We start from the raw sequence: 18,283 nt of genomic DNA on the forward strand, positions 1-18,283 counted from the left end.
CTGTAAGACTGAGAATTGTAAGAAGTAATAATATCAACAACAACAAAACGTCAATGTTTCATTACTCACATTATGGCATAACCAAAGGTTGTGCAAACGTAAGAATTTACCACTTTTCTAAAACACAACTGTCTCTATGAACTAGTAGATGTCACTATATTATATGTGCAGTGTTCTTCTTTTTGTCGTTCGCCAATATGTGTGCAGTGTTCATACACCAAAGTTTAGGATCCATTCCCCCTTCCCAGTCTTCCTTCCCCCAATTAGGGTGCCAGATCCAGCACACTAGGGAATCAACACTCAAATTGGTCTCATATACAGGCAGTAAGCCCCCAAGGTACAAGCACACAGCACAAGGGTTGTCCATCAATGTCAATATTTTAACAATTACACAAACCTACGTCATGTTAAATTCTAATCTTCGTCATCTCCAACAAAAAGCTCCTTTGTACCCCCTCTCTCTCTCTCTCTCTCTCTCTCTCTCTCTCTCTCTCTCTCTCTCTCTCTCTCTCTCTCTCTCTCTCTCTCACATACATATCACATAGACAAACACACATACACTGTCTCTTCAACTAATGATTCACTTGATGTGTGCAGGGTTATGCTGATCAGTCAGTCAGTCAGTCAATCGGCAAATCAACCATTTGACAGGAAATCTCTGGACCAGTCAATGAACTTCTGCACATTTTTGTTGACATATATGGCTTTTGACTGAACTACTGTTATATTTGTAATCCTAATTCAGTCACATTCACTTGAGGTTCAAAAGTTTCCCAGCAGTCAAAATTCATCTGTTATTATTTATTCAGAGTCATTTCCCAAAGCTCCATAGGACAGTTTACTCTGGCTGAAAGCTGCATTACACTGCCCCTGTGTGATATGCATGCCAACTGAATAGCACAGGAGCCATTCATAAAGTGCCTGTATTACCTCAATACACTTTGCATGCAGCCAATATTGTGAACCTATAAGCCTTGTCCTAAACAGCCCGTTCGATAATGAAAAGCCATGCATTTCCAATATGGGTGTTAGTATCATGATGTGAACAAAACATGCAAAAAGTAATTTGCAAGCAAATAAACGGAAAGCAGTTTATATGGAATGATTATTGTATATCGTAAAACAATGTCCTGAAAATCAATCATGCATAAATTTTGATTGCATGCCAAGGGGCGGATGCTTAAAACAAAGAACAATATAACACAACATTTGTGTCAGGTGCATATCTGGTATCAACTACGGTACCTTCACAAATTGTGCATACTACAGCCACAGGTTTAACAAAAAAACTATCTTTGGGTGTCACTCAAGACCATTTTCTCCATATCTAAAGTCCATGCACACATATTGTTTCTCCAAGGGAGACATTTGGCTGACAAGCAAAGCACCAACAAGGTCTGATTTACTCCACAGTGAGTTGCAGATGTGAAGCCTCACAGACCCAATCTTAGCTTTGCTATTTCTAAAATAAGACCCAATATTAGCTTTGCTATTTCTAAAATAGTCATTCTCTAGAGAATATGACTCGAGCAGTTGGAAGCTGTTAGTACCCCCAAGGCAATAGATACATGTATTTCTGAATTTGTCAAGAGTTTACAGCAACATTTTGGATGGGGTCAAAGCAGGCAACAAGTTCTATTTAGCCACATGATAATCAAATCCAAATACTGGCCCTTCTCCCAGTACAGTTCTTTTTAGCTGCATTTTGGCGCACATGCACTATGAAGTACACAAATACCCAATTACATCAGACAGACATACTGATATACTGACAGACAGACAGACAGACACACACACACACATTCTGTGTCTTCAGACTATAGTTGTTGGGAAACTTGATAGCTCTCTCTTCTCCCTCACTAAGAAACAGCCAAACACTAACAAACAGTGTTCATAATTATGCAAGTTTGCCACATGTTGCCAATAAGGAGGCAGTCAAACAGATAAGTCTCCACCAGTGGAGACCAGAGAGGGACCAGCCAGTGACTAATTGCGCCTAATTAGTGGGGTCTCCATAATGGCCCTGTTGCCTGGAAGGCAAAGAGGCTGGGGTTAAATAAAGCAATCAGGAAGGAGGACCACTTGTGTAACACTTCAAACCTCACCAGGCTTTTCATTCTAGCCCCCCCCCCCTCTTTTGTCATGGCCACAGCATCAAACAGACACTTCTGATGGCTGGGCGTGTATGTCAACTGCTAGTGACAAGAAAAATAGTCTGAATAACTTTGCAATTGTCTGCTTGGCAGCTGACAATGCTGTGGAATTTAGTCAGGTCGGTGGATCAGTTTCGATCACAGCTGTGTGTGCATAGCACAAAATAGCCTCACATGCTATGAGGATGCAGACACAACAGCTTATGCATGCATTTGCCCCAGCACACGTTCACACACTAGTGCGTGCTTGCCCACACACACACATGCACTCACACATGCACTCACACATGCACACACGCACGCACACACAAACATACACACACACATACACACACACAGAGGAATAACTGCCCTGACTCTTCTACATTTACTTTATCTTGATTTATAAAAATGTGTGACTCTTGCTAGCAGCAAAACTGTTCTTTATGAACTTCCATTAATTAAGAGAGTGTTCACACATGAAGACAGTCAGGGAACAAAGAAAATATTATAGCACTGAGATGTATATTACAAAAAACAGTATCAAAGCTCAGGATCAAAAGCTGACCCCCACAAATATTAAGATGCATGCCTGAAGTGTCATTCAAACTCATTCCTTTTAACAGTGCAATTAATCAATGAGTGAAAAGTGAGCTGCCAATAGTTGGTACAAGACCCAAAGCACATGCATAGCTATTCCAGTCTAACCCAAACAGACTCTTTGCTTTTGTTCTGTTTAAATTATGCAAGCGCCCAATTCAAAGCGCAAGGGATGAACAAGAAACAGAAAAACCAGTGAGCTCCATATATTACCTCCTGCGCCTGATTGAGCCACCAAGAGAAACACCAAGCAACCAATGGAAAATAAAAAGCATAACATCTTTTAATTCAGCAGGTGGGAAGTAAACCAACGTACAGTATTATCATATAGATCCCGTTTAAAAAAAAAAAGCCCAAACAAAGCTACAGGTACTCAATGTTGAGGTGGGGATAAAACTGCAGATATCTGATCCATGACAAATACCCCAAGCTATTAGACTAAAAATCAAAATAACAGAGAAAGAGAGTTGTTTGGCCATAACAGTAATGAGTAATGAGGTGCAATTCTGTGACATGCAAACATTTACAATGATCCTTTGAGTAACCTATGCAAACGGGAAAATGGGGATGGAAATGGGTACCAAACCTTCGTTTCAAGAGATACAGTACTTTTTCTTTTCTGCTAGTTGGGCCTACTGTATCAAGTCTTCATTACAATAATAACATGAGGAGCCTGGGGGGTGGGATGAACGGAGAATGGAGAAACATGATGGTTTTGTTCTATGGTTGCTGTAAATTTAATGTCTGTGTATAATGTGGATGACACCTGGGGCTATATGGAACAGTTAACAGGAAATGTCCATTAGCTTGGAGTGCTCCCAGTACATTTGCTGTTGTGAAAACCTGAATCACCTCTGCTTTCATTGAACAACCAACCATGAAAGATTATCAGTCACAACATCTCTGCTTAGAGAGTGTCTTGCTCTTCTGCGTAAACAAGAACCTAATACACGGTATTTGTTTGCTGCTAATGTTCTTCTGGAGGTACACTTGCAGTGTAATCGTATAAGAAAATATGTCAAGAAATAAAAAGAAACAGAAGAATCCATCCATGAAATAAAATATAAGAATTAAATCTGATACAGGTCCATCCAGACATGAATCCTGATCTATCACAGCTTGACTATCCCAACAGGGGTGAACAACAGTAAACCGTAAGACCACTCTCTTAGTCTTACTCCTAGTCATACACTACTGGTCTAAAAAAGATTGAGAAGGCAAAAAACCAACAATCATGCTGTGAAATTAGAAGGCTGTATTTCCCAGGTCCCTCTGTTCTTAGGCTTGGCAGGCAGGTGAAAATGAAAAATAATTTGTGTAAAAACCTGTGCAGCCACTGGACATATACTTACGCAAATACTCATGAGTCACCACTCACGGTTTGTTTGCACCGAATGAAGGATACAAAGAAACAAAGTTAAAGTTTTGTGAGAAAAGTTGTCGTTTTGAAGGTCAGTGTGAGACAGAGAGAGAGAGAGAGAAGGTCGTGTAAGTGAGAGAGAGAGAGAGAGAGAGAGAGAGAGAGAGAGAGAGAGAGAGAGAGAGAGAGAGAGAGAGAGAGAGAGAGAGAGAGAGAGAGAATGGGGGTAGAGAATGTAATTATCTGTTGAAACACTGTGTATGTAGGTACTGTATGTGAATGGCAGCCTGATAGTTTGTGTGTGTAATGTATGAATGTGTCAATTTGAGTACCTATGAGGCTATCCTGTCTGAGTGTGTTCTCTAACCAGAGTGTGATCTTTCTTTATTTGGTGTTTAACGTCGTTTTCAACCACGAAGGTTATATCGCGACGGGGAAAGGGGGGAGATGGGATAGAGCCACTTGTGAATTGTTTTTTGTTCACAAAAGCACTAATCAAAAATTTGCTCCAGGGGCTTGCAACGTAGTACAATGTATGACCTTACTGGGAGAATGCAAGTTTCCAGTACAAAGGACTTAACATTTCTTACATACTGCTTGACTAAAATCTTTACAAAAATTGACTATATTCTATACAAGAAACACTTAACAAGGGTAAAAAGAGAAACAGAATCCGTTAGTCGCCTCTTACGACATGCTGGGGAGCATCGGGTAAATTCTTCCCCCTAACCCGCGGGGGGTACCAGAGTGTGATAGTGAGACAACAATCTCAAAGGGACAGATCAAAACGGAGATTAACAATCTCAAACACAGCCAGTGAACATGTGTACAAACTCTCTTAGTCTACTTATTTCAACAAACCTCACGACACAAAGAAAAACCGTTTAGTGTTAAACACAAAACTACTGACTGCTGATAGATTCAGACTATACACAAAAACTGTGTGTAGCTCAAGTCCCATAACAATCATCCTTCTGACAATTCAGCTATTAAACAAAAAACCTCAACAATGTCTCTAGAACAGATTAGTAAATCATTTGAATTATCACAACAACTAATATGATATATGTTGAACTTTGTGGGAGCAATAAAAGGTTGCATCTGTGTGTGTGTGTGTGTGTGTGTGTGTGTGTGTGTGTGTGTGTTTGTATGCGTGCATGCAGTTGTGCAGGTGTGTATCTGTGTGTATTGCTTGCACCTGCATGCACAAGCACATGCATTCATGAGTATGAACTGTGTATGCGTAGAAACAAAAATGCAGTTATCAAGGTATATACTACAAAATGTGAATGTGATTTGAATTTTTTTTTTAAACCCTGATACATGTAACTAAAACAGTCAGTTTGACACACAATTAAACTTTATCCCTAAGCAACCACACTATTCTCAATAAAAAAAAAAGAGCTGTAAGTAAAATAATCATAATCAATACATGCAAAACTGCCAATAACACCTTTCTGAATTTAACTATCAAGTCATGCCAAATGTTTAAAGTACCCCCACACCAACCCAGTTCCTGTATCATGCTTCAGTTAGAGCAATCAGACCTAACCCATTTCATTCAGTATCATGCTCAGGAATTTTGGAAACTGCATTTGTTTCTCAAAACTATAACCGCAGCAGAACAAGATGCCAGTTTGCTACTTGGTTCATGATTTTAAAATATCACCCAAAGGATATATCTTCCCGGTTAATAAGTCCCCTTATTTCATATAGAAGCGTTAAACACCAATCCTGCATTTCTCTAAATGCTAGAGTGAAAAAAATTATAACAAAATAAAAAAAATCAAACACAGGTAAACAAAATATAATAAATAAATGAATCAAAATAACCCTGAAATCAGTAAAAAAAAAAATATATATTAAAAATAAATAAATAACCATCCCCCTCAAAAAAAAAAAGAACAGATTAACACTTAATGTGGTAAAGATCTTTTGATCATTCATAATTAGCACTGGATTTGCCTTTCAGTTATTCCCAGGATAGTTCTATATTCATGCACCAATTGCCAAAGAATCAAATTTTCCCACAGGTGAAAATTTTAAAATCCAAGCAAAATGTGAAATTGGATTAAAAAAGAATTACTTAAAAAAAAAGGGGAAAAAAACCTGGGGGTAAAATTACTAAAAATAATTTTTCTCAACCCTAGAGACGGTTTAGGACAAAAAGGCTAAACATTCCGTGTTTGCTTTGGAAAACCCACAAATCTCCTCTACTGTAAAAATGATGAAGGAAACATGTGATTAAGTTTAAGTCAAGGCAAAAGAAAAATGAAAATACGGTAGATGAAAATCCGAATATAAACCGAATAACATAGTTCCTTCACCTTCTGAGCGTTCTACTCACACACGCAGAGTTTGACGGACATGAAAAGACACAAATATGTTTTATATCAATACACTGTTATGTCATCAAAATAAAATACATATCTAGAGGCTGTCATAAAATTGAAGTAATGAACAGAAAAATAAACAGGCTTTCAACATATGTGAACTGCATGTACTTATGTAAAAGCATAAACGTGTGAAGCTAAATATTAAATTAAAATTAACAAAGAAAGTTTAGAAATCAAAGGGCCCAAGTTACTTCTAACTTAAAATGTGTGCTTGTTTTGTTACAATGAAAAGCACACACACGCACACAAAAACATACAGAAGAAATTTAAATAAACACACACAATAAGTGAATAGACATAAAAGTAAGGGACACTTTAAGTATTAGATGACTTTATGACAACAAACAAATACAAAAGCATGAGAAAGCTGACTGTACAAGTACTGAGCACTTTAAAGTTAAACATTGGGAGTAATTACAGTAGCTTATAACTGCACAGAAGGTGAGAATGCACTCCCAAAGATTGTTCTTAAACTACATTCTATTCAATTCATGCAGACAGAAGTAGATTTCTGCCACAAATATTAAACAATGTGGAATACAACAGTTTCTGATGATAATGACCTGATACAAATCTTGTTTAGAATGAACCTTAAACCTTGTTACCTCTCTCCTTCCCAAAAAATCATAAGTGGAAGTTGTAATCCCTTTAAACTCCCAACTACCAATATGACATTTTTTTAAATCTATTTTCCAGACAACTGAAAGTTTTAATTCACTAATGTTCTTCGTTTGAAGGCAAGAGAAGTTAATTCCTTCTCCCCACAAGCAGTTGCTGCTGTAATTCAATCCACCCCCCCCCCCCCCCCCCACTTAATTTCAAAAGTTGCCACCATACATAATATCCTCATGTCAATTTTCATTTTAATGTAGCTGAACTGGTGGCTTTTAACCCACCCACAATGTTTCACATCTTACTGCAATATATGCATATTCTGCTCATCATAATGGTATATAGTCCCACATTGCCCCCCCCCCCCCCCCTCCCAACTTGTTTTCTCTTGATGTGTCATATCCCCAGGGAGAAAACCACCAAAATGTCCATGAGGGTAACCTCACAAGGCTATATACCTTAATATCCTTTTCCTGTAGCTTCGGTAAAACTAACTAAAACTCCAACAAATATAAACTGACGTCCACAACATGCACTGTTAGTATGTCACAACAACACAAAGTACAGATAAACCTATTGTGCAGCTGGTCAGCACTTGTTAGAGTGTCTAATAGTAATGTTATACATGTACCGGTACTTATGCAATTCTTAAACTACTGGATTTATACAAAATGTTACTACTTCTGTATAGATGCTGTGAGTCTTTGAGCCTGACCGTATCTTTTATTCTTTTGTGCTATGTTTTAAATGTGACTCCAGTAAAAAAAAGATTGATGAAATCAGCAATAGTTGAAGCATTTCGTGCAAAGACACTGAAAGGCAACAAACGGAACAATATTTAAAGACAAACAAAAAAGAAAACTACCCGCACTGAGGGGCAGGATCTACATAACCCATAACCAAATTAAAAAGATTGGCTTACCTCCTGTCAATCAAGAATGAAAAGAAAGAAGTATTAGCAGAATGATACAGCAGTTTGGGTTTTCAACATAAGACATAACAACAACAACAAAAGAAACTCAAAGACATACTAAAGAAAATTAAGGACTACAAGAATAGTCAAAGTCTGCTGAGAACGCAACATATTGTTTTTCAACACAGATGCAACTGTAATTATGCCCAGTACATAATAGCATGGGTGCAACCTGGAAAATTCCAAAAACCGGCAAAAGTTGGGGTCCAGCTTTTTTAGTATTTAAAATGCCAAAAAAAACCTCTCCTGAAACCAAAAACCGGCTGCCGGCGTGTAGCCGGCAGAGTTGCAGCCATGTAATAGTAATAATGAACTATTTGATAACATGGTATTAAAGACTGTAATGATATAATGGCAATGAAAGTAGGCAAGGTAACCTTTTCTGTCTGCATGTGCTTTTAAAATGTATGTGCGACATGTGTTGTAAACTATAGCCCTGTAATGTATGTGAATCATTTTAATAGAGCTTTAACAATATATTTCTTTCTTTCTTTCTTTATTTGGTGTTTAACGTCGTTTTTAACCATGAAGGTTATATTTAACAATATATTTCCAAAACATAAATCAGCTCACAAATACTGGATCAATATGTTTTTAGCAGTAAACACCTGGTGGTAAGCAAAGCTTAACGTCGTTTTTAACCATGAAGGTTATATTTAACAATATATTTCCAAAACATAAATGTCCAGCTCACAAATACTGGATCAATAATTGTATTAGTTTGTGACAGGAGGAGAACTGCATGTTACTGATAACTAGCAGCTATTGCTAAGGAATAGAAACAAACCCCATGAGCTGCACTTCTGAGTATGCATGCGTGTGGGTGTGTGTCCCTTATCTTTTCAATTTTCACCACAAAGTCAGCCTTACACCTATTATGGTTTACACTAAAGGTATGACATAAGCTTAGAACAAAACGTTAAAAAAATTAGCTTGTTGTACTCGATAAGTTGTATTTAATTCATTGTATGAGATATTGTTAATTGTTGTTATTTATTTGAATAAAACATTTTTTTTTTAAGATTAAGAATTAGTCCTAAACTTGACCTGAAAGATTCTGTACTCAGGCCTGCTGACCCAACTATTCATCTGTTAATGTCCTCCACCAAGGTGGGTACCTAAATCAAAAAGCCTGGAACAAAAAAGGGGGGGGGGGGGGGGGCAGGAGCAGGGAAGAGGAGGTGTGCATGTAAGGATGAGCCTGGCAATAAGCCAAACCTGTCATTGGACTGTCCTCCCCAGCTGTTACCATCCTAATGTTAAATAACCAGCATGTCACACCGGCCCTTCACTGAAGCCTGACATTTGATCACACAGCAAAACACAGTGAATGTCTGCAAAAAAAACACGCTTATTAATCGTAGCGCATTGCAGCTTTGCTTGAAAGATGGGACTACTTTGTGTCTCATCTACGACACTGTCACTGTTTTTTCATAATAATTTTTTTTTTGAGGGGTGGGTGGGGGGGGCGGAATATTTATTTGCTGGCCCTTCTTGAGTTTATCTAACAGCACTAGCACTTGTAATCAGCCCCTATCAGATTCTTGGCTTTAATTTGCTTTTTGTTGTTACTTGACATCATTTGGTGATAAATTGTAACTGCTGGCTCTTTTAGAGTCATCCGTCTTGACTTTATAAGCACCTGTAATCAGTTCCTGTTATGTTCTTGACTTTACATTATTCTGAGTTACTAGACATTATTTTAACATTGTTTTAACTGTCAGAATGGTCAAAAACACCATGCCTGTACAAAATCGGACATGTATTTAGCTTCATACATAGCCCCTGTAAAATGAATGTACTCTCGCTTGCTTCTTTCTACGTGTGTGCACACAAGCATCCTTTCAACCACAAACATGTTGGTGTTAGTGAAACCACAAAAATAACACTTCCTGACAGACAACAGTAACAAACACATATAATCCACAAGACGGGGAGAACTATGGACCAACAGAGGAATACATAAGACCAAACGTACAAAGGCCAGCACAGGGTCTGCTACAGTCATTTGAACAGGGTTCAACATGCTAAAAGAAGACCGACACATCAAAGGAAGAAACAAAACACATAGAGTGGAACCGTCCTAATTAAGGCCTAAACAAATGAAGAATCAGTTCTTCAAAGGGAGGGAGTCTTAAAATGGAGGTTAACTTACAGAGGCTATCACCAGGAAATCTAACAAATAAAGGTCTTAAAAAAGGGGGAGTCTTAAAAGGGGGTTCCACTGTCCTTTAAAGCCATATGTACTCGATGACTATACACGCTAATTGCTTTACCAACAGCTGGAGACATGCTAAATTAAGTTCCCTGCAAAATATTGTGGTCTAGGACCCCTTCAATGTTGAGATATGTTAATTTTCATTTTGATCTGGATCGTCCTATTTATAGATTTGGCAACACATGTAATGTTGATGCAAGGGAGCTAACACCACGGCTTTGTTGACATCCTCACTTTTTCAGAGGCTAGAACAAGCTGTAATGCATGTATTATGGTCCGCGCATGGTGACATATCGTCATTATATGGTCTTATGGTGCGTTTGACATCGATTATGGGCAAACTACACTTTGTAAACACGGGAGCGCGTACATATGCCTTTAAGTGTACATTCTTAGGTAAGTCAGGAAAAGAAAACAGAAAGTCTTTTTCACAATTTTAGTTCTTTCACCCACGTACAGACACTTCTCATGATATGCTGTCTGTACACACACGTCGGAACAATATACAGTAGATCTACGAGTAATAACAAAAGGTAAGAGAAAACAGTCAACTGTAAGATGTCACAGTGTAAAGGCCAATACACAATCTAAAGAGGATGACACAGTAACATTAATTCACAGCAAGACGATAACATACACGGAAAGAACAAGATGTTTAATTCTGCCGTACAGTACATGAAGTTAGCATCAGCACAGCAGAAGAAAAAAGAATGTACAAATGAGGAAAGTTTTCTTCACTTGATAAGGAAAAACAGACTTTAACTAAACAAGTAGTCTTCTGATTAGGAGTTAGCAACATTTTCCTCTGCTATACATAAACACAGACAAAAATATTGGCTTCAAAATATGTTGCGCATATTGTGTGTGGACAAATATATCAACTTGATAGATGCACACCACAGATGCTAGTGATAGCCTAGAACACACACAAACACAAACCATCCCAGAAATACACACATTAATTTTATACAGCAAGTACAGTTTACAGTTGTATGTGAAACAAATATGGCTTCAACCTTTCTAGACAGACAACAACCAGCTTACCTTTTTCTTTTTTTCTGCGCTTGCAGTCGTAATCTAACCTCCTTCCTGACAGCTTCTTTCTGTAATGCTATGAGACATACAGAAATAAGAATGGACACATTTATATGAATATCAGATCATAAAACCATAGATTCCAAACTATACGGTTCAAATTCTTATTATTGAAAGCTTAATAACTTGTCAGTTTTAGGGGAAAAGGGAAACAGAAACAACAACAAAATTCTATTAGTAGTGTATTTTTATCCATTACACAAGAAGAGTAGAAATACCTGAATATGAAGCATGTATCATTAAAACTGAAGCCTTTACTCCAAGCCACCCCCACCCCTCAACCGTTCTCAGCATGACAATGACCTTGTGTGTGAAAGTCGCCCATATAAAGAGCCACTTACTCTGTATCAGATATGCAAAATGCATAAAAGCCTTACATTTTTAGTTACAACTTACAGGTATGCCCTGCAATATCCTGCAATTTGGAGATCGCCACAATTGTCTCTGGAACTTTAAAATGCAGCTCACTGGCGGAAAATAGTCACGCCTACTTACATTGACTTCTTTCAGATCCTTGTTCTGCATCTGTTGTAAGGGATCGATGAAGTTCTGCTTGACGTTATCCTCCAGGTTGTACTTGATCTCCGCCAGGTGTTTGAACGATTCCCCAGCTTCCTGCAGGGCCTGTCCTGTAACCCACAAAATAAAGCAGCTTCAATCCATGCTTCTGTGAGAATCTGCATCATACACTCGGGAAATACAGAAAGAAAGACAGATGATCTGAAAGAAGGTTCCAGATACATACTTGTACCGTTTCATAATGTCTGGAAAAACGGATGTGTAACTTAATATCAGGCATGTTCATAAAACTTAATATCAGGCATGTTCATAAATAAATCCCTGCGCCTTGAATATGTGCGCGATATAAATTGCATTAAAAAAAAAAAATCCCTGCGCTTAGAACTGTAGCCACGGAATACGCGCGATATAAGGCTCATATGGATTTATTGATGTTCACTCGAATCCTCATAAAAGCACATTCACACTCACCCCACCACCACAAACAAAAAACAGAAAGACATCACTGTTGAAGCACATACTACTCACCAATCACGACACAAGAGTAAGTTTGCACAAAGAATGGATTCCTTACCAAATACACTGTCGTCACCAAGGTCTCTTCCATCCTTGATCATGTATTCTCCTAGATTTCCCTCAGGTTGTGGGTACATGCCAATTTTTGACTGGCCGCGCATCTTGGATATTGTGTTCATCGTCTGCATCTTTGCACGAGACGCTGTGCACAGAAACAGCATAACCGTCAAGTATTTAACTAAGACACTGTATGACTAAGTGTTACAGTCTAAAGAAGATATAAGATTCCTTCTTTATTTACAAAATAAGGACTGAATGACTGACACAGCTTTGCATATTTAACTCATTGTCTCCCAGGTACGGATATATATATATTCGTACCCACTCATATGGCTCTATCTGATCTGGTACGGATATATCCGTACACACAGTCACTTCAGTCGCTTCCTGTAACGTCGATCTAACGCCTGCATTCCAGCATGTTGATACACAGTTTCTGCGCAGTTACTACAATTCTAAGTGACCTGCTGCAGCACAGCTGGTCTCGGCTAAAAAAAACTTGGTCAACATAGGTGGGGTAGAAAGTGTTAAAGAATAATCAAGCTCATGACAACGTCTGAACAAGTGCTAAAATGATAAGATGTACAAGATAACATCCCTTCAAAAGTTTCTCCATATTGTTGCTCAACTAAGCACTCAATAACTGATGTTTGTTTGTGCAGAAACTGCTCGCATGAGATAGTGGTAAAACTGCATGTTTTAGAAAATAATCAATAGCAGAAAGAAATGGTTATTGCCAGCAATAGTTTCAACTTCCTTATTGACAATCATCCTATCTGTATTCCCTCTCTTATTTTTTGTTGTTGTAATCTTTACAGTATCTAAAGGATCAAGGTTTATCAAAACAACATACCTGGGTTAGGCTGAAGGAACTCATGTGTTTTCAAAATCAGATCATCCACCAGTCTCCCCATCACGTCAATTTTCTGCAAAAACACAAAGTTTGTACGTTGAACATTTTTGGTGTTAAAGTAAACATTTTGTACACATGGGAATTCTCCATCACAACCGTGACTGCTTTTTTTGGTTTATAACTCTGTTTGGCATTGTCAGTGCAATTTCCTTTTCAGCTTCCCTCATGAGAAAAAAATGGAAGAAAAAGTCAAGCTACAGAGAAAAACACCTGAATAAATTCATCAATTGTGTTTTAGGACCCCCTCCCTTCCTCTTTTCCAGCCCCTCCCCGAATCTCCACGCCACCAAAAATAAAAGCCTGGAGAGAATACAGATCAATAATTAGAACACTCCCCACCAGCTTGGGCAAGTTCAAGTCTTCTTGTTGCATGTTACAAGAATAATTACCACACAAATACACAAATATAGAGACTGCAAGTACAGAGTCGGTAAAAAGGGGGGGCACTCGGTGAGAGGGAGAGCAGGAGGGGGGAGACAAGGGAGATGTCAGTTGAGAACAGAGTTGTCAGCTTTGTGAGGAAAGGTACTTGCAGCCAGAGGGGAGCTAACGGAGGGGGGCGGAGGGGGGCACAGAGTTGCGGACAGCTCTCAAACACATCTTGTGGGTACTGCTGTTTGCGCAGCCCATGCCGTCTAAAGCAGCAGCAAACTCAGAGAAGCGTGCAGGGTGAATGATGCACGTTGCTGGCTGTGACAACCTGTGGGGTTTGCCATGGTCAAATCCTGCCCTGGACTTCATGGGAGCGGTAGCATGTCCACACTCCCTGGGGGATTAATAGTGTTCCTACTGACACCAACAGGCCCCTCTCTCGTTTAGTGCCATGACAAATGTGCAGGTCAGACCAACAGGCCATCTGTAAGATTACTCATTGTCATAAGGTCAGTACCAACTGCCATGCAAAATACGCCTTTTAGACCAGCAGGCCATTTTATACAGTCTGATGGTGTCATGCAGAAAAATTCAACCTCACAATCACTATGACAGAAAAAAGACATAATATCCACACCACAAAAGATCATCTCAAAGTCATAGAAACTGTTGAGCCTGCCATGAAACACACTGTTTATACAAACAAACTATTTCTAAGTCACTAGTTCTCTGATAAAGGAGACAACACTGCTGAGTACAGTTTGTTTTGTTTGTTCGTTCATGGGCTGAAACTCACACGGCTTTTACGTGTATGACCGTTTTTACCCCGCCATTTAGGCAGCCATACGCCGCTTTCGGAGGAAGCATGCTGGGTATTTTCGTGTTTCTATAACCCATCGAACTCTGACATGGATTACAGGATCTTATTCGTGCGCACTTGGTCTTGTGCTTGCGTGTACACACGGGGGTGTTCGGACACCGAGGAGAGTCTGCACACAAAGTTGACTCTGAGAAATAAATCTCTCGCCGAACGTGGGGACGAACTCACGCTGACAGCGGCCAACTGGATACAAATCTAGCGTGCTACCGACTGAGCTACATCCCCGCCCGCTGAGTACAGTATTTCTTGTCTCCTTTGCAAAAAACATTAGAACAATATTTGTTGGTCATTTTGTTTCTCTTTATCCTGTGCAGTCACCATTGTTATTCTGGTTTACCAAGGGCTTGTAAGGCAGAGTGCAGAGCACTTACAACATTACACCCCTCTCAAAATATTTTAGCAGAATAACTTTCTTCTTTTTTACAAACCACCTTCCCAGTATTAGGTACTGGCTTCCAAGTGTGTGTAAACAGGTCTCTACCATAGCTACTAAGATTTCTAAACAATGATTCTTTGGGTTTGTGTAAAGCTACTGTTAATTTATTTCAAAACACATCAGTTAAGGTGTGTAGCAACAAGGAAAATACGGGAAAAATTCGTTCACAATGCCCATGGCCATTAAGACTAATAATGCACCTGGATCCACCGTTTTGACATTGTATTGACACACCAAACAAAGAGGAAGAACTGACAATCTGTGTGTGTGTGCGTTCTCACCTGTGAGTGTGCAGGGAAAACATTGTGTGAAGCTGGCATTCTGTTCATATTAACCAGACATTACTTGGCAATTTTAATGTAAAGCTCAGCTCATTATCATGCTCATATTTACAACAAATAGCGCTGACACTTAGAGTCAGCGCAGTTTTACTGTGAAACAAGACATTTCAATCAGATATGCAGCAGGTCTGACCATTTTACAGATAAAGTGATCAAGTCAATCAGCAGCAAAAGCATATAACCCAGTTAGAAGGGACATTGCCAAGGTCTGGCACCGTGCCTGGCAGAAGCAGACACACATACCTAGAGGGCGAAACAGTCACAGCCAGTGACTAGCCCACCATAAACCTCACGCTAAGTCCACCACCATCACTGCTGTGGGGCTTGAAATCTGCTGAGGAAGGGGTTGGGAGGAGGTTACTATCCTCCCCCTCCTCCTCCCCCAGCTCTTGAGCCTTGCAGTGAGAGCAAGGCCGGTATTGATCAGAGAGGAAGCAAGCGCTTAGCTAAGGCAGCTACTGGTGTCAAGTCCGTGCCGCCAGCTCTCTTCAGCAGTCAGGGAGTTCTTACAGTGCAAGGACACAGCGCACATGGCTTCCAAATGACAAGCACAGCAATGCTACATTTTCATGAAGGCTAACTAACCAAGTAAAATCTTTCCAACAGTGATTCAAATGTTTTGCTTGTCATCAGTTCCAAGACCACAAGGCGTCCCCTACCCTATCGTTTTATTTTTCTGCCACAGTGCCAGCAAGCAAGTTCTTTCCACACATGTATTTGTTCTTTTATGGAGATAGAGTAATAATTGATGATTGAAAGGCAAGTCATTTTGCTCATGGCCAGAAACACCTGCTTCCTATTGATCTGTATGTAATCACATCTGGGAAGCATGCCACAGATACCACATAAAAAGATGTGCTTAAGGAAAAACTTCAAACGATTTAATTCACAGTATTTAAAAAAAAAATTTTAACCTGAAAATACCAGAAAATAAATTGTTGACCATTTTTTGCATCACATCAATAGCTATTGCTAAGTTCATACACTTAAGTTTGACTGTATTACATCAATTATCATCAAATGCAATGTTAGTGAAAACTAAACCTAAAGAACCAAATGAAAAACAATGTGTTCTGCACTTCCATAGAGAATTTCATTGTTTTAAAAACAGTGTAAATAGGTAAATATTGAATTGTAACTTTGGCCTCACTTAAGTGCAGAAAAGGTTCCAGTAAATTTTCATGTCATTTGTTTTGCAAACCATAACCTCAATCATCAGGTTATTACTTAATTTGAAAAAAGCACGGTCAGCGGTGTATCAAATCACTCTCTCACTATTTTGGTCTGCAGTTTTTTTAGTTACAAACAAGAAATCATAACAAATCCTTTTCACGATAGAATAGTCAGGTTGGTACTCCACTTAAGTCTCTCTACAAGCCAACAGGTGCAAGCACTAGGAATCCTGTGACCATAGTTTAACTACCAGGTGTCTGAGGTATAAGAAAACACACACTTTTGTGTATTATGGCATTATTTAAAGACTGTGACAAAACTTGTTTGGGCAAGTAGATACAATTTCATTTACACCAAACGCATATTTTTAACTTAGAAGTACAATTCTTCTTCTGCGTTCGTGGGCTGAAACTCCCACGTACACTACGTGTATTTTTTGCACGAGTGGAATTTTATGTGTATGACCGTTTTGACCCCGCCATTTAGGCAGCCATACGCCGCTTTCGGGGGAAGCATGCTGGGTATTTTCGTGTTTCTATAACCCACCGAACTCTGACATGGATTACAGGATCTTTTTCGTGCGCACTTGGTCTTGTGCTTGCGTGTACACACGGGGGTGTTACCGAGGAGAGTCTGCACACAAAGTTGACTCTGAGAAATAAATCTCTCGCCGAACGTGGGGACGAACTCACGCTGACAGCGGCCAACTGGATACAAATCCAGCGCGCTACCGACTGAGCTATATCCCCGCCAGAAGTACAATTAAATTACATCAAACACAACTTTTTCGCTCAATTTAAAAAAAAATACAATCATCCTACCTAATGACTTTCCTCTGCAATGATTTTTAAGTAAGTTTGACCAGAAACATTTTTTTTTTTAAGATAGTTTCCCTTTTTTCATGATTATTTACACCAAATGTAACGTACTGACCAGCTAAAAAAGAACGTTCAAAATCCAAAACCTATGTTCAGATCAAACTTTCATTAATCTAACATATGTTTCTCCATCCATTTCTGGACCTATTAAAAATTAGATTGAGATGATACCCTAATATCAGTAACTTGGTTATTCAATGCCCAATGTACCATGCGTTTCGCGTAACGCCTTGTGTGCCCAAAAAGGTGCTTTTTTTCTTGAACAAAGTCAATTTTCTCAGCATCCAGACGACTGACAGACATAAATTTGGTATGGATAGAATCTGCATGAGGAATACTTCATAACTGTATTGTTTATATTGTAGTCATTTAAAAACAGAATAAAATACAAAGTAATAAAAGTATCCAGAACAGGATTTTTGCATTTGGACACCTTGACAGATTCCTGACCATATATTTACATACATGTGACACTAGTCTAAAACTTTACAGATCAAGAGATTCAATCATCCATCACTCGCCAGAGGTCAAATGTGCAAGCATTAATTAACTCTGCAGGTAGGTCAGAAAAGTGTGACATCCTGACATCCCTCAACTCAGTTAATGTGATGATTAGTTGCGGCCAATGTACGCATGATGCACACTTATCTAACCTGTGGCTTTTTTGGTAGCATTGATTAACACTGATATAAAAAGTATGGTTAGGCCAAAAAAAAAAATAGGTCTGTTTACGGTAACATAGGCCAAAAAAATAGGGTCGGTAGGTCGGGATTTTTTTTTTCTCTCCAAAAAACCATATTTTTACGTTA

General features: G+C 38.9%; 1 protein-coding gene across 6 annotated transcripts in view; it reads right to left on the bottom strand.

The window, feature by feature from the left end:
- The window catches only part of LOC138973599 (endophilin-A3-like), a 37,754-nt gene that overhangs the window by 14,160 nt on the left and 5,311 nt on the right, over positions 1 to 18,283 (bottom strand). For all 6 annotated transcript variants that reach the window (XM_070346355.1, XM_070346346.1, XM_070346337.1 and 3 more), the window contains exons 3-7: positions 13,335 to 13,407; positions 12,480 to 12,623; positions 11,882 to 12,015; positions 11,336 to 11,402; positions 6,420 to 6,434 (exon numbers count right to left, since the gene is read on the bottom strand). In XM_070346355.1, coding sequence (XP_070202456.1) covers positions 6,420 to 6,434; positions 11,336 to 11,402; positions 11,882 to 12,015; positions 12,480 to 12,623; positions 13,335 to 13,407 — 433 coding nt within the window. The remainder of the gene's footprint in view (positions 1 to 6,419; positions 6,435 to 11,335; positions 11,403 to 11,881; positions 12,016 to 12,479; positions 12,624 to 13,334; positions 13,408 to 18,283) is intronic.

Source organism: Littorina saxatilis, linkage group LG1, assembly GCF_037325665.1.
Source record: "Littorina saxatilis isolate snail1 linkage group LG1, US_GU_Lsax_2.0, whole genome shotgun sequence".
In the NCBI taxonomy this organism is placed as follows: Eukaryota; Metazoa; Mollusca; class Gastropoda; order Littorinimorpha; family Littorinidae; genus Littorina; species Littorina saxatilis.